The sequence below is a fragment of the Pelmatolapia mariae genome, linkage group LG3_W (assembly GCF_036321145.2).
Source record: "Pelmatolapia mariae isolate MD_Pm_ZW linkage group LG3_W, Pm_UMD_F_2, whole genome shotgun sequence".
NCBI classification, from domain to species: domain Eukaryota; kingdom Metazoa; phylum Chordata; class Actinopteri; order Cichliformes; family Cichlidae; genus Pelmatolapia; species Pelmatolapia mariae.
This window is the reverse complement of record NC_086229.1, coordinates 10,791,082-10,815,023: the sequence shown is the minus strand read 5'-3', so window position 1 is coordinate 10,815,023 and position 23,942 is coordinate 10,791,082. Positions and strand designations below refer to the sequence as shown.

General features: G+C 42.8%; 2 protein-coding genes across 2 annotated transcripts in view; both read left to right on the top strand.

Moving 5' to 3' along the window:
• LOC135932478 (NACHT, LRR and PYD domains-containing protein 12-like) overlaps positions 1 to 6,282 on the top strand; it is a 67,281-nt gene extending 60,999 nt beyond the window's left edge. The window contains exons 12-13 of the mRNA XM_065469961.1: positions 156 to 370; positions 5,975 to 6,282. Of these exons, the coding sequence (XP_065326033.1) occupies positions 156 to 370; positions 5,975 to 6,282 (523 nt within the window). The remainder of the gene's footprint in view (positions 1 to 155; positions 371 to 5,974) is intronic.
• On the top strand, positions 164 to 6,282 carry LOC135932479 (uncharacterized). Its single transcript, XM_065469963.1, has 5 exons — positions 164 to 370; positions 3,643 to 3,917; positions 5,010 to 5,123; positions 5,222 to 5,363; positions 5,975 to 6,282. The coding sequence occupies exons 1-5, from the start codon at positions 205 to 207 to the stop codon at positions 6,280 to 6,282; spliced, it is 1,005 nt and encodes a 334-aa protein (XP_065326035.1). The 5' UTR covers positions 164 to 204.
• Positions 6,283 to 23,942: the final 17,660 nt, after the last annotated feature.

Here is a 23,942-nt window from a genome sequence, read left to right as displayed (position 1 = left end):
GACCACCGCTTTAACCTTGAAACTGAGGGAGTGACTCCAGGTGCAAAATCAGAGGGCTCAGTCAGACGGGCCTTGAGATTGTCACTAGATGGTTCACATAAGGAATATACTTTTTTCAGGCTTTAACATAATCATTCGTCTCTTTATTGTTTCAGTTTCAGGTGTCCTGGTCCAGGTGTGTTCCAGTGTACTTTGACTGGACTCATGTTTGATATGAGTCAGGGGGCAGAGCTTCTGTACAGAACTGCCCAATGGGATGAAAGACTCCTTCAACAAGCCAGTAAGATTGCTGCAGGCCCGCTGTTCAACATCGAGAGTTCAGAGGATGCAATCCATCAGCTCCACCTACCACATTGTGTACCAAAACACGGTGAGCAAACCACTCCTCATAAGGGAACTATAAACCCATAGTCCTTACAGTGCCACGCTACAGACTGCAGAGCTTATTTTCCTTCTGAGTTCAAAAGGAGATGTTTAGTTTATTATTTATAGTTTATGTTAGTTTATGTGGACTTCTGCAGATTTTAGGGATTTATTTGGTGTCCACTGATAGACTCAATCAGCAGAGAAAGGGAAAGCTGAATTCAAGATATTTCAGTTCATTAAATTGTTCCAGTCAGCCATGATAGTTAACCGGAGTGAACACTCAGTCCTCATTTACACAGCTTTACCAGACTTCAAGGTCATTTAAGAGTCATTTAAGGCACGAGCCAGCAAGTATTAGAAAGCAATAGAATTTGTTTCCATTCTAAGATCTTTATTTTGTGTTTGCTTCCCCACATGGCTTCAAACCACTGGTCTAACTATGATGATGATAATAATTGTAGCGACTTCCACAGTTGCTAGAGGCTGGGGACTGAGCCTGCCTATTTGCCTGACGCACTGTCAACTGTACACAATAATGCGAGAGGTGGAATTGCTTGCTTGTTTATTAAAGTTCTTTGAGAGTTTTCAGAGTAATGTGATCGACTCGTGATTCAGACTCTTAAAACCTCACAGGCTCTAATGCAACAAGGGGAAAGTCGTTGTGCTGCGGTCAACAAAAACTACGGCTACCAGCCCTCCTCTCTGTCAAAATCAAACCAGTGAATGACAGACTGACAACACCCCCTTAATGTCACCGCTAGCACCCATGTGACTCCCGTTACACATCACCATAACAACCAAACGAATGAAAACCCAGTGATCATTAAAATTCAATACATTTAATTATGGCTCCTACAATAATAATGATAATAATGATAATGATAATAATAATAATAAACAATATCCGGACATGTCAATATGCTATCCGAGCAACTAATTTTTATTTATACAGCACCAAATGACAAGAGCAGTTGCCTGCTTTGTATTTTAAGGTAAAGAACCTAAAATATAAAAACCCTGCAGTGCAACCTCTGCAGGGCCCAGATTTGGTCAGATCACCGTAGGTTCTGCATTTAAATGTTTTCTATATGTAGCAATGTGTCCAGATCCATAGTGATGAGCAAAGCGAGGCTTTGTGAAACACTAAAACATTCAAAGCCTTTGTGCCAGAATTGTAGCAAGGCTACCAAAACAATCTAAAACCATGTCCACGGTGACACCTGCTGGCTAATATGACGATCGCCACATCTTGATAATGCTGTTCTGTGAAACAATGATGCAGATGAGCCCCTTAAAAGAATCCACAGAGTCAAGCAAACGTAATTGTAGTGGTAAACTATTCCACAACCTTGGTGCATTAGACTGAAAGGCTCCACCCCCCTTTTACAGGGAACAACCAACAGACAGTCTGAGCGGAGACGACGTGCAGCAGTGTATTTTATAAGAAGCTTGGAATGTAGCTTGCCATCACCAGTGTGTGAATGTGTGTGTGAATGGGTGGATGACAGAATGGGTAAAGCACTTTGGGGTCCTTAGGGACTAAGTAAAGCGCTATACAAATACAGACCATTTACCATCTTATTGCTCTATTGGGTTTGTATAAGTGAAGGAGTTCAGATGGATAGCTGGGTGCTAAATTGTTAAGAATTTTAAAAGTACACAAAAGAATTTTAAATTCTATACGATATTTAACAGAAAGCCAGTGTAAGTTGGCTAAAATTGAAGCAATGTGATCATAGATCACTTGATCATAGATTTATGATAATCACATGTTTTGGAGACATTCCCACACAAACGAAGCAAAAACATATTCAGAATGATCATTTCAATTCAATAAAATTTTATTTATATAGCGCCAAATCATAACAACAGTCACCTCCAGGTGCTTTATATTGTAAGGTAGACCCCACAATAATACATACAGAGAAAAACCCACCAATCAAATGACCCCCTATGAGCAAGCACTTTGGCGACAGTGGGAAAGAAAAACTCCCTTTTAACAGGAAGAAACCTCCGGCAGAACCAGGCTCAGGGAGGGGCGGGGCCATCTGCTGTGATTGGTTGGGGTGAAAGAAGGAAGACAGCATAACAATCTAATAGCAATCCTTGAGCGTAGTGATCAGTGTGCTTCAGTAAAATTCTCCATCTGTTAAGATTCCTGTTGCTCACAATAAATACATTTACAAAGTAAAACATGCAGAGGAAACACTGCTGTGTTTACTGTAATAACATCTTTACAGCTGTTTTGGGGTTCAGTTCACTTTTTACTCACAGCCCTCAAACTTTGGATGTGTTTGTTTGACTTTGAAGATTGATTAGGATGACGTCACTTGATGAAAGTTGAAAGTAGAAAAACGAGAAAAGAATCAGAGCTGAAAGCTCCTGTTTTATTTTCTCGTTAAAACAGAGGCAGTTTTTATTAAAGATATTTTTGTTAATTTCATAGACTGTGTGCTGCTCTCTCTCTGCTAATAGGAATGAATGGAGCTCACCCAGCAGTCTCTGTTTCTCTCTTTCTCTCATCTTTAGGCCACTAATAATTCAAATCGGATATTTTTATATTATTTATGTATCTATATAATGTTTAAGTGATTGAGTAGTCTACATTGGTTTTCACAAACCACAGCAATCATAAAAGAGGGGTTATTATTTTGTTTCACACATGTGCTTGTCATAAACTGTAGCTGTCGTATGTCGTTGAAACATCTATCATCCCTAGAGTTCCTGCGTCATAATAATGTTTGTCCGAGGTCAGCATTGAAGCTGACCAATCACATTGTTTGTGATGTTATAGCTTTGGAAAGTAGACGAAATGTATTTACATTAATCTCTCGTATAGCAAATTGATAGGAATTCCAGGTTTTTTCTTTAATCGTTTGTAGAGTATAATAAATATATAATTTAGAGTTCCTGTTAGCCATACCTCAATCACTACCTATTTCACTTGGCTAGTGATTGCTGTTAATAGCTACTGCTATTTAAATGCTTCAATCATAATGTGATTGGTCACTTGCGATGTTGATTCTGGACAAACATTGTTATGATGATGTAGAAACAACAGCATCTCATGAGTCCATGATGTCCACACAAAGGCTGTGCCTGATAGAAATAAGAAAACAAGACTTCACCACTGGCTTGGCTTCTCTTCAGCAGTGCTTGATTCATCGCCTAACCCAGGAAACCATCTCAGTGTTTTATATGTCAAATTAGATTAGCAATGTCATTGTAATGAGGTTTTGGGAGTCAAACAAATGTCTGCCTGCTCTGTTTTTACAGCTCTGCACTCCAACGGTTTGTCTGTCGTCCATATCTCTGATGGTGAGATGGAAATCCTCAAGCCCCTAAACATCACAGACACACATGTGATTGTGGAAGTTACTCACCTCTCTTCCTTTGGCCTCGTCTGGCCTTTGGACATGCTAATGAGCTTATGGCACCAGGAGAAAACCATTTTGGGCCAAGTTTTGCTGTTCCTTCGTCCACCAAACCCCAGAACACAGACGCAAAACATCAATGTGTTTCTCCTGCCAAGGAACATCCCAGTGAAAGAGGTGAACATCTAGGGAAAGTTATACTTTCACTTATTTCAATCCTAACTCATCTCATCTTTTTCAGAGCTGCTAACAGGAGCTTAATTCAGTCAATGTCCATCTTCTGCCACTTCTCAGATATCGTTGTCTTTACAAAAATCTTCCAGCTTGTCCTGGGAATCATGGGGAGCTCCCAGACTAGCTGGGATTGTATATCCTGTATGGATGCTTTATATCAGGTTCATGAACATGTTTTAAATAATACCACGGTACATTCCAAAGGGCGTTTATGCTGCAGAATAACCTAATGTTGTATTACAGATCAGAAATCAACACTTTACATCCTACTGACCGATTAACTCTCCATCTCACCACTGGTTTTATGACTGATTTAGATTTTTGTGGGGGGCTTTTGCAGAGACTTAAGTGGCCAAAGTTGTTGCTCACATTTATGGTTGTGTTTATGTTTCTATTACAGTGTGGTCTCATGTTTTATATGCAGTGCTAGCAAATTAAAAGAAAAAAACACAGGAATGTTTTTGGTGAGGCGATGATTGTTAGTGCATGGAAGGAATCAATGTTCCTGAAAAGGCCAATAACAATACTTACAGGTTCTGTTTATCGGATGTTTAGTTACACAATATAATATATAATGTACATAGTATAATGTTAAAAGGGTTTTCCTGTTACAATGTAAGTTACAACATAGATGGAACCAGTTAAAAAGAGGGTGCTTTATCCAAACCCACCAAAATCCTTTTCGTGATTGCTGTGGTCTATAGCAGGTTGCCACAGCCACCTATTTTGGCATTTTAAAAAAATCAACATGTGTAAAAACACCTGCCAACTACTTGCTGAACTGTAGAGAAACCTGAGAAAGTTCAACGTGAAACAGAGATTGTTAGTCGTCTATTTAAAAACTACTCCTTACTGCTGCAGCCACTATGGTTTAGATTTCCGGTGTACTTTGCTTTCTTGACAGTTTCACTGCCAGCTACAGTTTCCTTTACATGTCCCAGAAAACAAAGACAATCCATCAATATATGTATAATTGATGTGGGGATTTAAAACTACTGAAGATAAACCCTCAAATTACATTTGTTATATTTTAAGGTGAGTGGGAAGCATGGATATTCCAAACACATTCCAGCATCATCTGACTGTGAATTCTTCCAAGGTCACAGATACACTGTTCTCTGTCCAGTCGCCAGTAGAATCCAGCCTGCAGTGAGTAATTAATCTCTTTGTGCTGGAACCCTTTGTCTCTGACATTCTTCACTCCGAGGACTCTGGGTGTGACAGAAACACTTGCACTGTGTTTGCAGGAGAAAAAATTTCACCCTGATTTTGGACCAAACTACCATCCAACATTTGAGGTCCGCCTTCCTGCAAACACTGAAGAAGTGCTGATAACAGTCCAGGACCAAGCACAGACAGAGGTCTGGAGATGGGACACTGATCTGACCGGTAACATCTCTAATATCACTCCACCTAATCCACTAGATCAGAAATAATTAGGAAATGTAGTCCACGTGGCTTTTCATTAATGATCAAGGATCAAAAGCAAGTATTCTTCCTCCTTCATTCTTCTCTTCTTCTTCTTTTGGCCACTCTATTTAAGATCATCTGTCTCATCTCCATATCTAGGTATCATATCAAGGCGTGACAAGGTATCCTCCTTTGTCACGCCAACCCTCTGTACGTCCTCCTTCACTATATCCATGAATCTTTTTTGAGGTATGCCTCTTTTCCTCTTGCCTGGCAGCTCCATCTTCATCTTCCTCTCTCCCTCCTCTGCACACGTGCAAACTTCTCAGCCTCTCTGACAGGGAGCTACCCTGCTGATGGACTTGTTTCTGATCCTGTCTGCTCTCTCATGATAAATTAAATTAAATTGTAGCTGCTGATTTTGAATTTGTCTCCAGCCACGTTTCATGATTCATGCTGTTATTGGTCGAGTGTCTGAAGATCAGCGACGTTCATTGATGATTGATTACCTGCAGAGATTTCTCTGGATTCAACAAAGCTTAGACTGTTCTGTTATCAAGAGTCTCTCTTCTTTTTTGCTTGGTCCTCAGATGTTCAGAGCAGAGACAATCAGCCAAGGCTCCAGAGCCTCCCAGCAGACAAGCGTCTGTTCTCAGTTCGGATTCAGTTTGTGGAAAAGGTGTCGGATTCGACTCTGAACCAGCTGCTGGACAGGCTGCTCCAAGAAGAAATTATAACTATGGAGGAAATGGAAGCAGCCAGAATCAAACCCAGGGCTGAACGAGCTCGAGATGTTATTGATGTGGTGCGAAACAAAGGAGAAAGAGCCAGCTCATTCCTGATTGAATTTCTCTGTGAGTTGGATAAACACTTTTTTGGCAGCCTCGGCCTCAGCTAAGGTGGAGCTTCAGCTGGATCTAAACATTAAATGCTTCACTCATCATACATCATCATACTTTTAAACTGATGGCACATAAAAGCTTTGAAAAGTGTATCTCAGGACCCATCCAGACCCGCCCACTTCATATTGTGGTATCAGTGGTTTTTGTCCACAGATTCTTGAAATTGCTGAATTTCACTGTTGCTAGGTACCATCCTGCTGTGTCTGCTTGTGAGTTACTTCCTGTGTGCATATGATTGTAATGGCATGATGGCAGCTGAAACCCAAAGCTGTGGACTTGGATTTGGCTTTATTTCTGCTTGTCTTCATCATTGCCCTGTTGGATTATAATTCTGTGAAAGACAGTTGGTTATGGGTTCCATGTATGCCTTGCCTGCTAGCATCTTGCACCCTGCTGTTATGTGCTGGATTGTCTCATCTTTACACAGCCTGCACCTGGGGTCTTGCCTGGTGTGATAGACCCCAGCCTCTATGGAGCTTGTACTCAGAGCTTGTTCTTGTGCTGCCATGATTAGTGCCTCTGTGCTGTCTTTCAGTCCAGCTTTGTCCAGCCACTGGTAGGATTTCTGGATATCAGCCACCTCCTCTATCTGCCGGTGGTACATACCGTGCAGGGGCCTGTCCTGTTCTTCCATAATGGTGCCTCCTCTTCCTCCTCATTCTTGGGTTTCTGCTGCCTGAGGTATTCACTGAGCACGCAGTCGGTTGGGGCCATCTTTGTACGGTTTTTACTAAATTAACTAACTTTAATTTAGCGAACTCCCACCGTAAGGGTGTGTTTTAACTGATGAAACTGTGTCGTACTCAGGCTCAGACATCTGATTGCTGCCTTTTATAAGTTTTATTTCACAAACTAACACCAGTACAGTAACTGTGCCTTTACAGAAGCCAGGTAATCAACTGAAAAACACGAAATAAAACAACCATACAACATTAACAAAGCAACATTATTAATCACAGTACAGTTTAGTAATAGTTATATTTATAACTTTGACATGTTACTTAGTTAACACAGAAACTCACCAGCTCGGCTTCATCAGTCATAACAGCAATATCAATGAAAAGAAGATCCGGCAAGTAGGGGCTATGAGTGACCGTTAACACCATTCCAGCCCCACATAAATCCGTCTTAAATAAATGTGTCATTTAAAGCAAACATGGGTCCGGTTGATAATAAAACACAACAAAGCAAATTGGCATGTTAAAAATATGGAAAAACAATCTTCGTGATATATTCGTGGATGTTTGTTGTCTCATCCTGGACTGTGGTGCTAACACTTACCAGTCCCCGGCCTCTTTCCGCTTAGCGTACAGCCTAAGCGAGAGGCTGTATGCGAGAGTGATGGGCTTGGGGTGAAACCCTCCATGCATAGTCAGGAGCTTTCTATATTGGCCAAACACAGAAAGGTGTTTTTGTCCAGATGAGCCCAGAGAAGAAACACGAGTGTTCACAGACATCAGAAGCTCAGAGAGGTGAAACATGAGGTTGGAGTCCTCGTCAGCATCCAGAAGAGCTGCTGTGAAACCCTGAGTACTCATGACAGACTCTGATGGCACAAACACATCATGATTCAAACATGAAGACAAACATGGAGCTCCTGATCCTCCTGCATGAGAACAAGCTGACATGAGCGCTGTGTCTGAGAGTGTCTCCCTGTCACAGTGACAAGAACACAGCTGCTGCTCACAGTCATTAAACTGACCTGAGGTCAGCTGCTAGCACGTCTCTGTGCTCCTTACATATGAACCATGTGACCTCACATCAGTGCTGTGGATGACTGTAGTCATAGAAGAGTAGAGCTGTAGCAGGTGGTGTGAGGAGGAGGAGGAGGTGGTGTATTCTAGTTAACGCAGTACTGAAACACTCCAGCAGAGGGCGCTGTTAAGTCCTTATTGTAACACAGTTACTGTGTGCAGTTAGACTTCATACATAATCTGCACTTATTTCAATCAGACATGCTGTCAGTAAATGATTGTTTCTATTGATTCTACTTCCTGTTGACTAGTTTGATGACAGTGAAACAATCACATCTGATTGTGTGATGATGTCACTGCTACATTCAGTGTGTGTGACATCATGTTAGTGCAGCTGATAACAGCCTGGTTCTGTTAGAAACACATGAACGTGTCCATAGATCAGTGTGTGTTTAACATGAGAGCTTCAGCCCTGCTGATGTGTTCAATAAAGACATGCAGGAAAACTGATGAGACTCTGAAATAACTCTTTATATTTATAATGTAACTCTGCATCAAAAGAACAACAAAGGATCCCAGACAGCTTTATGTGAACAAAGACCATGTTTCTGTGTTTCTAACAGTTTGACATTATTAGGAAACAGACTGCAGTGAACAGGATTTATAAAGAGCTTATATATAAAGATATGACAGCTGTTTGTTTATCACTCTGTGTTTGGACCTGATCAGTCCAGCTGTTTACTTGAAATATGTTCATTTACCTGTGACGTTATATTTATGTTCTTGTCTCTGTTGAAAAACACATTTTAATGTCCCTCAGATTTTTCTCCCAGATGAATAAATATAAAAATGACACAAACTGACTGCAGCTACTTTTTGTCCTTTCTGTCAGAAACCTTCATGTGACTCATGAGAGACACGTTTCAGCTGTTTGTGACAGATCAGAGGCCAACAAGTCATTTCTAACACTTTCCATCATTGTTTAGCACAAACACATGTTGACACAGCAGCGGGGCCGCAGTGAGAGTCAGAGCCAGGAGATAAAAACTCCTGTTTGACCACAGCCTCACTTTGTTCCTGCAAACACTTCCTGTTGTTGACTGGGTGGAGTCAGGAAGCCAGCGAGGCCCTGCAGGACTGAGACTGCAGACTGGGACGTGCTCTGTGATGGAGATCAACAGCATCACTGACTGTTTCTGTGAGGACACCATCATCCCAGCAGGGCTGTTTCCCAACAACAAGCCTGGACCATCAGAGACCTGAAGCTGCTGCTGAATGAAAGAAGAGGATCTTCAGGTCTGGAACAAGGACGAGCTGAGAGTGTTAATAACGTTACTAATGTTCAGCTACACTTTACTAGGTCACATCTGTGACACACGTCACTTAAATAAAGAAGCAAATATTGGCTCTGTTTTATCTGCTGGGCCCAAAAGTGACTCCCCGTATTTAAACTGCTATGAATAACTTGTTGGTCTATAATATGTGAAACATGTGTCAAATGTCTCCATCATGAAAGATATCAGGTCATCTTGAGCCACAAAAACATTCCTATCATGAGGTAGAAGCTGGAATCAGTTTGTTGCAGAGGGACGTTTATATATCCCATATTTATCCAGTTAAAGTCACATTGAAATTCAAAAATGTCTTTTCAAGAGTCGTCTGTCCAAGAGGAGCAGAAACAAATATAACAACAGTTATTTAAGCTGTTTTAAAGGCCACAAAGGAGCAGATTGGTTATAATGCAGCTGCTTCACAGGAATAAAGATGAAACACTGTTTTTATTTCATGTGTAACACCTTTCAATCATGTGTTGACTAAAGTCTATTGACCAGTATAAGTAAAGACATCACACACACACACACATGGAAACACTGAAACCTGTTTTTGGTGCAGCAGCGGTCCCAGCTGCTGGCCTTTATCTAGACTGGCTCGGCTGCTTATCTCAATATAATCAATGTTTAAAGTTCTCAGTGTTTCTGTGTTGCTTCGTATAGGATCTCCCAGCATCATCACTCTGCTGTCCAATCATTGTGTGCTAGGTTACCCTTATAGTGCGATGTGTGTTTGCACAAAGAGAAGCATGTGTGTCAAATATAAGCACAGAACAGAAAAAGCTGCCAGTTTCTTCTATTTAGAGTCAAGTTAGTGTTTTGTGTCTTTGTTTGAGGCCTAATGTCAAGCAGAGGTGTGTGTAACTGGACTGCTCTGTTATATGTGTGAAATGTGTGCTTCAGCATCATCTTCGTCACTGCTGATTCCTTTGTGTCATCATGTGTTGAGAAGAGAGAACAGTTATAACGGAGGAGCAACAGGAAGCCCTGAAATCTGCATCAACAAGTGTCACGGGTTGCTAGAGGATCCACTCGCAGGACTCCTGGGTAGCGTTCACACAGAGATAGTTTATTACAAATCTTCACCGAGTGTATGTACAGACAGTGCGGGGTTAGTGCTATATACAAGACGTGAGGGGCAGGGGTCCAGGGCTCCAGGGAAAACGGGGAAACCACACTCGCGCTTCCAAACAGCCTCTCTCCTCTCCACTAACGACCTGTCACTCCTTCCACATACCACACGGGGAAACACGGGAACGGGTCCGGGGAATCTAGGAACACAGAAACACGTTAAGTCTCAGAGACAGAGGCACAGGGAACTTGAGCTGGGTGTGTACTGACGGAAGTCTTCACAATAATCCAGCGTTGAACAGCTGATCTCCTCCTTCTGATATACCAGCTGGACTGATGAGGCCCAGGTGTGCGCAATCCAAGAAGGCGTGGACCAAGGGCGTGAACCCGCCATGAGTTCCGCCCTGGCAAAACAGGGGAGAGAGGGGGAGAGAGGAAAAAAGAGGAGAGGAGGGGGGCTAGGAGTGGAGTGATGCTGTTCAGCGCCTTGCCGATCCCGCTGGCCGTGACAACAAGGAAGTGTTGGCTCACCAGTGATCCCAGCAGAGCCACTGGTTTGGCTCCAGTTGTTATAGATTCAATGATGTTGTTCCTACAGATACATGTTAGCATCTTTATTGTAGTAAAGTCTTGTAATGTGAAGCTAGAAACAAGGCAGGAAACAGCTCCATGATCTGATCTTAATGATGTTGTTTTTATTTCTGTCTTTCAGAACTGGATTGAAACTATCAAAGGTCTAAAAACAGCCTCAACCCTCCCAAAGACAAACTTTACACACGTCATCTTTCAGCTACAATCTTTGTTGCAGGGATCTTCTGCCAAACAAGGCTGAGAGAAGATTTCTTACAGCTGTCATGTTGATGCTGTTTCAATCTTTGGGCAAACACACTCATATATTAGGGCTGATATCAGGGCTGCACAAGTTCTTTGATCTGAAGCAGAAATGGTGTCATTAGGAGAAGAAGAACGGCGAGGAGGCAGCAGCTCTTAAAGATGAAACACAGCAACTTAGCCCTGAGCTCAGAGAGCTTCACATGAAAAAGCTCCTCAAGCAGATCATGTCAGAGGTTTGTCATCAACAGGAGGAACTGTTCATATCATAGAATGAAGGATGCTTGTCAGCTGGATGAAGAAGGTTATTTAATGGCAAACGTTCACATTGAAGTCAAATTGTTGTGGTGTTGAACAGATTCATGGACTGATTGTCTCCAGAATGTTAGAAGAGCTTCAATGAATCATTAGAAACAACTTACAGCTGCACAGTTGTGTCAAACACATCTTTGTGTCATTTTTGTGTTTCTACATGTGACACACGTCTAAAACATGCACACAATTTGAACACAAACAGGGATCATTTGTTCCCACAGCCAGATGCTGAGAGCCATTTCCTTGTAGTCCTGTGTCTATATATATGTACCATTAGATGTTATTGGAATGATTGTCAGCTTTGATAGTTTCATGTATGTTTAGCTGGACGGCTGTTTGATCCTCCACATGTTTAAAGGTGTCCAGTCCTGAGACACTGGGGGTGGAAACAGCTGTGATGTCATTGGACTGTCACAAAGACAGAAGTGCATGAAGTGAGCAGCCAAGGAGCCGCTGATGTTTTGGATTCAACAGCATTTGAAAGGTTGACACAGACACATTTGCACATAGAAAGCTGAATTTGTCATATGCCACAGTGAACTCACTGTTCAGTGTTTTTCAGGAAGCTTCTTAACTGCCTCTGCTGCCAAACAAGCAGCTGATGTCCTTGAGAAGAAGCTGAAGAAGTCTTCAACAACAAATACAGGAAGTGGACTTTCAAATACTAGATTCACTTTAGACTCACACAAGAAATGACTCAACTAGCTGTGTTTGATTGACTCCTTTGACTCTATGAAAGCTCAGTGTGTGTCTGTACACAGACTGTTGTGTTGGACTATTATTCAGTTGTTTTCAAATGTCTGCATCTCAGTGTAGATGAGGCTGGGGGTCATGGGAGGCCACCATAGCAGTCTCTTCAACATCATGACATCATCATAAATGCTGCTGGACTGTCTGATGGGCTGACGGTGAAAAAGCCGTCGGGAAGGAAACAGAAGACATTTCAGAGGCTGCAGCAGATTTCTTTGATTTGGGGCCTTTTTCAGCTTTATTGGACAGAGTAGTTGTTACGACCCCCTCTGCTAGGCGTCAGGGGAGGAGTAACATACACAAGCCCCGAACAACAAACTGAGTAAAGAAGGGGTTTAATAACAAACTTTAAACAGAAAACCGACAGGACTGTTCAACAGACCGCTGGGCAAACAATTAATACACAATAAAAGAACAGGCAAGAATAAAACTAAGGATTAACTAAGGTAGGCTGGCGGGACACAAAATGAAAGCTAAGGGTTAACTAAGGTGAGCCAGCAAACACAAGACTCTTATAAAACTAAGGTCGGCTGAATATCAGAGGTTACAAACACAGTTCAAATCAAACAAGACTCTAGTAAAACTAGGGTCAGCTGTATACCAGGTTCAACACAGCAAACAGGTTTTTAACACACGAGCTTCACATGCAAAGCAGACAAGGAGGACACTGCATGTTCACTTCAGAGCAGCAGTTCCCCATAGAGTGAAGGATCATCAGCCTTTTATCCTCCCAGGTGCAGACAATCAGCCAGTCAGTTGGTCCGTCATGTTCAAGGCTCCTGCAGCAGCCAATGGTGTGAGTGGTCTGGCACTCTCTGATCTGCATGTAGTTGAGGCGGGCATAGGTCCGGGGCCAGCCAATCCCCCGTGAGTCCTGGAACACTGTGATTTCCATAGGGGAAGGCGGGGCCACCTGAGGCCAGAGGCCGTAACACCCCTCCCCTTAAAATACCAACTATGTTGGGCAGAAGCAGACATTACAGAGTGTGAACAAAAAACAAAGAACAAACACAGCAATACATGTTTACAACCGGGACAGACCATCAGCTAAAACATTTTCAGACCCCTTTTTGTGGTGAATGCTTAAGTTGTATTCCTGCAACAACAGAGCCCAGCGCATAAGGCGCTGGTTATGATTAAACATGCGAGCAAGGAACACGAGTGGGTTGTGGTCAGTGTACACAACAAGAGGTAACATGCTGGACCCCAGGTATACGTGAAAGTGCTGAAGAGCCAACAACAAAGCCAGGGTCTCCTTTTCAATGGTGGAGTAGTTTAACTGATTTTTATTGAACTTGCGGGAAAAGTAACAAACGGGGTGGTCCAAACCCTGCAAGTCTTCTTGCAACAGCACTGCCCCAGCCCCAACAGCACTGGCATCAACCTCAAGCTTGAATGGTCGCGTCAAATCAGGTGCAGCTAACACAGGAGTGTGGCAGAGGAGGGCTTTCGCACTCTCAAAAGCATCTTGACACTCACTTGACCATATAAACTCAACCTTTGGGCTGAGTAGGTCAGTCAATGGCTTGACTACAGAGGAGAAATTTTTACAAAAGTTTCTGTAGTAGCCCACCATCCCTAGAAACCTACGCAACTCACGCCTGGTGGTAGGTGTGGGAAACTCTTTAATCACTGCCACTTTGGCATCAATGGGCCGGACCTGTCCACGTCCCACCTCCCTGCCTAAGTACGTCACTGTAGCTTTGGCAAACTCACACTTAGCTAAGTTGAGAGTTAGAGTAGCTTGAGCCAAACGGTGAAATACCTGGCGTAAAGTTCCCAAATGATCTTGCCAGGTTTCAGTGTAAATCACTAGATCATCTAGGTAGGCACTGCAGTTGGACAGGCCACGGAGGACTTTATTTACCAGCCGCTGGAAGGTGGCAGGAGCGTTACACATGCCGAATGCCATGACTGTGTACTGTAGAAACTCATCAGGTGTCACAAAGGCAGAGATGTTAGAGGCACGTTCAGTTAAAGGGACCTGCCAGTAACCTTTAAGAAGATCTAACTTGGTGACATACTGAGCAGTCCCAATACTGTCCACACAATCCTCAACTCTTGGGAGAGGATGTGAGTCAGCCACAGTCACAGAGTTCACCTTCCGGAAGTCTGTAATAAAACGGGGCGAGCCATCTGGCTTAGATTCCACTATACAAGGTGAGCTCCAGGGGCTTTGACTGGGCTTCGCTAAGCCATTTTGCAGCAAATAGTCAGCCTCCTGTCTCATGAGCAAGCGTTTATGGGGGCTGGCTCGATAAGGATGCTGCTTAATAGGTTTAGCTCCCTGGACATCAATATCATGCTCTAGCACTGTAGTGCGAGTTGGCACATCCCCGAATAAACAGGTGTATTCATCAATCAAGACAGTTATGTCTTCTTGCTGCTCTAAAGACAGATGCTCGAGCAAACTCGGCAACGCTTTCAGCATTTCTGAGTTAGACAGACGGGGTCTAGAACAGGTGGGATAACTTAGCTTTAACCCATCAACCTCGTCCACCCCTCCTTCCTCTAGGTGGCTTGAGGCTACAATAGGAGCACAGACCCCAGCAGGCTCTGGTGTTGACCGAGGGTGGTATAATTTCAACATGTTTATGTGGCAGACGCGTGTTTTGCGTCTGCGGTTGGGAGTGCAAATTACATAATCAGTCTCCCCTCTCTTTTCACAGACTTTAAAGGGACCGCTATACCTAGCAGACAAGGCTGAGCCTGGAACAGGCAAGAGCACAAGAACCTGGTCACCCACCTGAAAGGTTCTTTTAACAGAAGCCTTATCAAAATGGCGTTTCATCTTTCCCTGTGAAATGGCAAGGTGCTGTTTAGCCAGAGCGTTGGCTTGGTTCAAACGCTCACGGAAGTGTTTTACATACCTGCTTACATTTACTTTGGAAACCCCATGTGGGCTCAAAAATGCCTCTTTCAGAGCTTTGAGGGGTCCGCGTGGCCTATGGCCAAATACGAGCTCAGAAGGACTAAAACCAAGTGACTCTTGAACAGCATCACGGGCAGCAAATAACACAAATGGAATTCCCTCATCCCAGCTCTTTTCAGACTCTAGGCAGTATTTGCGTAGCATCGCCTTTAAGGTCTGATGCCACCGCTCTAATGCACCTTGCGATTCAGGATGATAAGCAGAGGACACGACATGCTTGACACCTAGAGTGCTAGCCACTTGTTTGAATAACCTAGACTGAAAGTTTGAGCCCTGGTCAGTCTGTATGACCTTTGGCAGGCCAAACACTGAAAAAAAGGTTGTCAACGCCTTAACAACTGATTTTGCTGTAACTTTATGTAATGGGACAGCCTCGGGGAAACGGGTAGCCGCACACATGATCGTGAGAAGGTATTGCTTTCCTGATATTGTTCTAGGTAGTGGACCCACACAGTCTACTATGACATGGTCAAATGGCTGATCCACTACAGGAATGGGACACAACGGAGCTGGGGGAATGACCTGATTAGGTTTACCTGCAATCTGACATACATGGCAACTGCGGCAAAATTTAGAAACATCACGCTTCATACCAGGCCAAAAGAAATGCTTTAATAGTAGCTGGTACGTTTTAGTGATGCCCAAGTGTCCTGACCACTGGCTTTCATGGGCAAGAGCCAGGATTTTCTGCCGGTACACAGAGGGCACGACAATCTGCTTGACTTTACTCCATTCTGCACCTGCTGCACCTGGTGGAGACCACTGACGCATTAGAACATCATGTTCTACAAAATAGGCTTGTTGCTCTTTCTTGACTTGCTCAGCACTTACCGTACGTTTGAAACAGCTCTGCAGTGTTTCATCAGCTAATTGAGCTGCTGACAGCTGGTCTCTAGTCAAGGGCAGCGAAGAGACCTTTGGAAATGGATCAGGCTCCTCAGGTTTCACTGAGTCCGGGGGTGACAAAACATTGTTTCTGTTAGTTGGTACATCATTCTCCTCAGAAAATGAAGACATCAACACCGAATCAGAGAGGTCAACATCAGTATCTTTACGAGCTTGTGCTCGAGTAATCGCACAGGCTGGATACAGCCCAGGGTGCATGGAAACATCAGAGGTTTTCTGATTCAGGGGGTTATCTAAAACCTCCAGACGAGGGAGCACTAACCCTCCCGCAATATCATTGCCCAACAACATGGCCACACCCTCTATTGGCAAAGCCGGGCAAACAGCAACAGGAAAAAATCCTGTAACAAGTTTTGATTTTATAAAAACTCTGTGAACAGGTCTGGGAGCGTAACCCATTTCTATCCCCCGTAGAACAGAATTAAAACCACATTCACTGTCAGCAGAAAAAGGTAAAACACTTGAGAGGATGACAGTTTGAGAACCTCCAGTGTCCCTTAAAATACGCACAGGTTTTAACTCACATGGATTGTCTGTTAGCGATATTGAGCCATTAAAAATGAATGGTTCAAAACAGGGGTCCGGCACCTTCACCACCACAACCATGGACCTCATTACGGGCCTCAGCTTTTACAAAACCCACCCCTTTTGGTTGCTGAGCATTTGACGATTTGCGTTTTAAGGCTAAACAGTCAGCAATCACATGGCCAGTTTTATGACAGTAAAAACATTCACGGTTTTCCCTGGAACCAGACACTTTAGCCGTGTGGGGCTGTTGCACAGTGCTAACCCGTGGCTTCTCACTGCCAGTAAACGAGGCTTTATGAGTGAGCACGAACTCATCAGCAAGAACAGCAGCAGATGCGAGAGAAGTCACTTTCTGCATTTCTTAAAATCCTCCAACAAAACTAATTCGCGCAAAGCGTCATAGTCACTGGCTTTTGAAGCAACACACCACTTATCAAAGAGAATCCCCTTTTCTCTAGCAAACTCCACATAAGTTTGGGTTGGCAATTTCTTTTGCTGGCGAAACCTCTGCCTATAGGCTTCGGGGACTAACTCATATGCCTGCAAAACAGCTGTTTTAACACACGAGTAATCTAAACTGTCCTTTAAAGAAAGCGCAGCCACCACCTCTTGGGCTTTGCCGGACAGTTTGCACTGTAACAAAAGAGGCCAAATATCCCTAGGCCACTGCAACGCCCCAGCGATACGTTCAAATGCTGCAAAGTATGTATCAACCTCAGTTTCTCTAAAAGTGGGCACTAAAGAAATGCACTTATCGATTTTAAAAGCAGACGCGGACGAGGAGGTGGGACCGGAATTGTCAGCAGAGACAGATGAGGCTTGAGCCTGAGACTCCAGCTCAAGCTTTCGCAGCTTAATGGCTTTGTCTGCCTCTATCTCCAGCCTTCTTATTTCAAGCTCTAACTGAGCCCGCCTGTTCTGGGCCTTCTCCTCAGCCTCCAATTGGAGACGTGCCAGCCGCACCTTCAGCCGAGCTCCTTCTCTGCCTTCTGAACTCCCAGAAGAGAGTGGATCATAGCGAGGAAGCGTGTGCGGCGTTTTTCCCCGCTCATCCCCCTCACCATCCCCACAAGAACCATTTTGGCCCTCTTCAACTACGGCAGCTTGGCTTGGCACACCAGAGACCACAGGCAAAACAGGCGCTTGAATCACACCAGCTTCCACCAACTTGTCCACCACTAAAGCTTTCAAATCACGCTTACGAAGGGTTTTTGAAACCTGCAGCTGAAAGTGATCCACAATTTGCAGCAAATCAATCTTGCGACAACTATCAATAATCTCAATAGATGGGGCATCTATAAAGTGCTGGAAACAAAACGCAGCCGACATAGCGCCTAAAGTGTTACAAAAAGCTCCAGATGTTGTTCACAAAGAAAACAAAGATTAGGAAGTTAAACACAAAGTGTTTGGAGCCAAAATGTTCCCAAGCTGCTCTTTTTGAAATGGCAGAGGTACAGTGGTGTCTAACAGCACACTGTGGAAGGCAAACATGTTCTTGTTGGATGAAACTTCATGAATCCTTTGTAGATTTGAGCTTTTGGAGCCTTTCTTTTCTCTTCAGGTGTACAGAGGCTGAGGAGGCAGGTGAAGCAGGTGGAGCTGTTGTAATGCTGGCAGAGGGTGTGTCTTAGTAACTCTGTGAGGTAGAACTGGATCCAACATTGTGGATGTGTTGATGTTGGAGCCATTAAGATTCTCTGCACACTGTAGGATTTCCCTGTGATTCACTGCGGGGGCATTTTGGAGTCTGTCAATGAAACTCTTCATATTTGTGTTTGACACCAGTTTATAGAAACAGACAAATGTGTCATGCTTTTGTTCGACCTCCACAAATATACACATTTGTTCATTGGTTGGACTTTTTGGAAGGAGACACATTGAAAACCATGTTAATAAGATCTTGTTGTTTCCTGTGGATCCGACACAGAGAGTGGACTTCAGACAGAAAGCGTGGAAGAGATTTTAGAGGCCGTGTGTGGCAACAGGAAGTTTCTGTATGTTTGCTGATCTTCCATGTGGAAAAAAACACGTGATGTTTGTGAAGTTCTACAATGATCATTGTTCTGACAGCATTTTGAGTGGGAACAGTTCAAACTGGGAGTAGTGGGAGTTATTTACTGATTGAAACAAGCTGAATGTTTCTGTGCACGATGAAGATCAGCAGCTCAGCTGATCAATGAATTGACATCTATCAGTCATTTCATGAGATGAAGTCATCAGCAGACATTTGTTCTAACTGTGTGATAAATGTCAGAACGTCAGGGCTCTGCTTTAGTCACTACTTGATGATCATTGGCTCATTGTTGAATCACGTGGCCCAGTCTGACCTCTGACCCTTTGCTGCAGGTCTTCTGTGTTATCTCCACTTTCATGTCTGATCTTCTGCTGTATCGTCCAAAATAAACATCTGAATCATTTCAACACTTCAGCAGATCTTTAGTTTGGGCAGCACAGTACAAAATAACACATATTGTACTATACTGCCCACTTCCTGATCTTATTGGATCTGTGTGTGAGGTTGGTGAAGGAAACACATGTTTACTGAGTGAATCGCTGCCATTAGGAACTAGTTTTTATATCACAGCCTAGAAATCACACAGGACCATTTCTGCAAGTGAAAAGTCCTAATTGGAGGAAAATCATTGTGTAGTTTGTGCGACTGTTGTTTGTAAATGAAGAATTGTCCCAACTACATGTGCTGCTGACCTTTGACCTTTTCTTTAGGTGCACAGAGGAGTCTGTGGAAACATCCAGAACTGAGGCAGTGCTACAGATGTCTTCAAATAAAGTGGTGTATTATCCATGTTTTCTATGGATCACATCAATATCCTGATCTAACAAGCCCCCTTTTTGTGGATTTTAGAGCCTCTGACTTTTGCTGCGTCTGCGTCTCATTTCAAGCACAAGAGCAAGAAGTGGATGAAGAAATGGGGCGAGTGGGGTCAGTGTGGTGCATGTCAGCTGTGCTCATGCTTTCACAAAGAACATGTGTATTCATTGGCAGCATTAAGGTGCACTTTAGTCTTCATAATAATAAAGTATTGTGACTTTATTATTGTGAATCCTCACAGTCATGTTGCAGCTCTGCTTTGCTTTAAGAAAATGTTCTACCAGGATGTTACTTTCCTAAACGTGTTCTCCAAATGTTCCCAAAGACTTTGTTCCAAGTAGTTCTACATGATGAAACATTCACACTAAGTTTAAGAAGGACACACAAACACCATCTGTCCTTTCATCATGTGTACAAACGTGTTCAGATGTCAAATGTACCGTGAATGGATGCAAATGTGGATCGTTCCAATAAAATGAGACAGTTTTGTAAGTGGATCCCAGTTTGAAGTTCATTGAAACCTATAAGAACATGTTATTCAAACCAACTTTATCCAACAGGAAGAAGCATCAGGGGAACAGGAAACATTCAAACATGTTTACTGTAAGAACTGCACAAAGGAAGGAAACACAATCCTACACACGAGCACTTTAAAATGGACATTTAGCTTTTCAAACATCAGGGAGTGCTGCAATAACAACACTGTGCCCATTCTGATCAGACTGAAAGATTTATAGAGATTTATCCATGTGCTGGAAAAGGATTTGATATCAACATATATGCAGATTAGTAGGAGCATTTTCTTCATATTGATTTAGAGTTCAGTACTAGGAATATGTAGAATTAACATCTGTGTACATGACGAGTGATGAAAACTTTCAAAGGACGTCAGAATTGGTGTCTCTATCTGTGACTGTCCCAGAGGAACCTACCTGAGGGATTATTAAAGATCTGTCTATCTAGAAAGACTTGCATTGATTCACAGTGTACAATTCTTTCTAATCTATTAACATCTTCCTCCAAATCCTGTTTCTGCTGCATCAGAAGGGCTCAAACCTCCTGCTGTTGTCTGCTGGACCATCAATTCTACTTTATGATCATCTTCAAAGATAAAAACGTGAGTTTCTTTGTGAACTCTGTGAAATGATGTTTAGTTTGAACCAATCCTGTGTCAGCTGCAGCCACATCATTGCCACGCATACAAATGGCTGCGTTCCTGTTTAGACCTGCTGGCTGTCAATGGGCTTCATTCCATTTCAGACTGCCGGTGGTCGCTGTGATCTAAACTCAACATGGCTCCTGTGTTAGAAGAGACGATGATTTTAAATTTGCACATTGAATAGTTTCTTTGCAACACTATGGAGCTACCAGCCCAGTATATGTAGCCCACAGTAGATGGAGTTATCAAGCTGCACTGACAAACATCAGGACTCATGTGATCCCTACATGTGGACCTTTCACACATGGATCCAAGTGCAGATTCAACTCTGCATTACATTTGACTTCAGCTGTTACACACTTTCATTTTCTAGCTGTGTCACTTCCTGCTTTTTGGATCAGAGAGTTTAGGTCCACAAATGTTTGGCTGCATGTTTGTATCATCTATATTTCCCAGTCTTCATACAGCCGATATTTCATGTGGACTCCAATCTGCCACCTGCCATCACGTTTTCAGGGTTCATTCAGTGTTGAAATGTAGGACAAACAGCAGCACATGTTCTCTAAATGTTTGCATTTTAAATGAAGCTGATACTACATGAGACATTTTGCACATTTATTGTCTTTGAACAGAGAATAATAAAGCCATCAAACATATACAGGCTGTGCAAATACAAACTTCTGTGGTGCATTTGATGACCTGCAGAGGAGAACAAGTCGGGCTTTTCAGCCCTAACACAACCTCTTTGTTCTCAATACTACAAAACCTTCAAAGGCTGATATGCAAGTTTGCATGAATCACCAACACAGTTGTGTTTGTTTCTAGTATAGTTATAAATAAGCTGATCAAATATCTGCTGACTGATTAGATCCAGTATCTATTACAGATGAACTGGATATCACAGCATGTTGTTAATCCGTCATATCAAACTAATCAGTGTTGCTGGTGTAAATATCCTCCAATAAAGTCAGATGAGGGCTGCTGTTGCCAGGTAACGATGATGTCACACTGGATCTTCTGATCTTTAGCATCGTAGCGCTCGGAGTCTGATGTTGGCTCATGTGTTGTCAGACACCAACATGACGTTCTACTAGTCAAGGCCTCACCTTAACCCACTGATGCTGATCACACAGACCCACTAATAGAACTGTTTGATCAGGTTTATGCAGCGTCACCATTAATGTCACATTTACATTACAAGCCCACTACAACCATTATCAACATGTTAAATTACATTATACATCTGCACTGATTTAAAGTATTTTAAACTGATTCATTTTTTCCACCTTAACAGTTCATTCCTCAAATCAAACAAGATATTTGATCCTTAAAAAATGTACCAACAAATAATTTTGCTATAAAATATTTATTTTTCAGCTTTTACAAGTGAAATCAAACAAGTGTGTTTAACAGTGAAACCAGAGTGGAAGCTGCTCATATAGAGTCCAACCCAGGCTAAAGTAAGTTGAGTAGAGCAGCATCATCAAACTGTCGGCTCTCTAAATATGGTGCAAGTTCGCCATCTGCAGGACAAAACTAGTTTTTCTCCTCGTCAACATCAAGATGACGTCATCGTACAGCAAAACATGCAGATCAGGTGACGTGACTGTCTGAGAGGTGGAGTTAAACTGTGGCAGGTAAGCATGTGGAGGAGGAGCAACAACATGACGCAGGAACATCATCATTGCATTACACAGTTTCCTCTCTAACTGGATGCAGCTGTGTGCCCCATGATTGGAAGATCGGGGATTCAATTCCACTGAACAGCTACCCTGAGGTACCCTTCCCTACACACTGCTCCCTGGGCGCTGCATTGGTGGCTGCCCACTGCTTCACTGGGTGAATGGGTTAAATGCAGAGGAGTAATTTCCCTACGGGGACTAACACATACGTATTATTATTATTATCATTATTCTATAAATAGTAAAAAAAAATGCTTTGTGTTGTCAGTAGAGACACATTAAACCAAACTTTGCTAGATGACAATAAGCTCAGTTAAATCAGTACAGTAAGTGTGGAGCCCTACCTTCAGAGCGTGTCTGTGTAGGTTCTCAGTCATCCAGGTCATGATAGTCTAAGAAGCAACCACACCTTCCCTGCACAACATTTTGCAAAGTGAAACTTTTTTTTTTGTCCCATCAACAGTTCACCTACAGAATCTTCTTTGCAGGAGTGCGGTACAAATATCTTTACTGTGAGGAAGTGACGCAGAAAATACAACGTTTCCCTCTCTGTGACAATGAAGAAGTGCTTGTTAATATCAAAGGCTCATCATTATAATGGACATAATTAATATAAATAACAGCAAAGAAAAAAGTACCAGGAAACTTTTTTTGAGATTGTATCAGCAGCACAGCAGCTTCTGCAGGGCACCGTCCAGAGCAGCAACACATGGATATCTTTCAGCACTCAGCTGTGTTAGAGCCTCTTTCACACAATGATTGTCTAATAAACACTCAGAGCTCCATGTTGATGAAGCATGATTCATGAGTGTAAACTAAGATTTATGATGTGTATTTTATGATAGTATTGTAGTTTTTGGGATATTAGACTTTATTCTTAAATTTACAGATTTTTCAATGGACTTTGGTGGCAGCAGGTTTTATTTTTGCAGTCACTGAAGGATAAACCCCCCCGTTGTAGAGCCAACAGTCTGCTGCGGCACCCTGAATGCATCATTAGTGTACAGGTAAACTGTCAGGTCAGGAACATGAATCTGATCCTGGATCAGTGTGGTCAAACACACAGTGAGGATGAAACACTGCTTTAATGTTAGTTTCGTGTATTTTCAGGTGTTATTGCTGCTGTTGGGATCAGCCTGTCTGTAGTATTCAGAGTATTTACTGCAGTAAAAGTCCTGCATTAGAATCCTGCTGATGTTCATACATCAGATGAAGGTAAAGTGTTACAGTAGAAGTTTAGTACCTCACACTCGACCATGATCACTCTCATCATGGATGTTTGACTGTCAGGAGAGAACTTTGGATGTTTGGATGAATGTGGAGCTGAAACAAAGTGTTGACAGATGTTTGTTTCAAACAGGAAAATGAGCAGAAATAAATCAGCTCTGAACAAACAGCCACCTGTCAGTATTATTATGGTCTGTGCAGACTAACATGTGCTGTTCATTCACTCAAACTGATCTATTCTGTGTTTTTCTACGTTCAACAGAAAATGTGCTGCGTTCACTGACTCCATCCTCTCTGTTACTGACGCAGTTTACTGCTGTGGAAAAGCGGAGGGGACGTAACAAAAGCAGAGTGAAACGGAGCGCTGTGATTGGTCATAATGTTTGTGGCTGTGGACCCT

What these genes read in the sequence shown, in the direction of transcription:
- LOC135932479 (XM_065469963.1), top strand. Translation starts at nt 205, where the DNA reads ATGTTTGATATGAGTCAGGGGGCAGAGCTTCTGTACAGAACTGCCCAA. An exon ending in ACATTGTGTACCAAAACACG is followed by an intron (nt 371 to 3,642) that starts GTGAGCAAACCA and finishes CTGTTTTTACAG; the next exon opens with CTCTGCACTCCAACGGTTTG. An exon ending in ATGGGACACTGATCTGACCG is followed by an intron (nt 5,364 to 5,974) that starts GTAACATCTCTA and finishes CTTGGTCCTCAG; the next exon opens with ATGTTCAGAGCAGAGACAAT.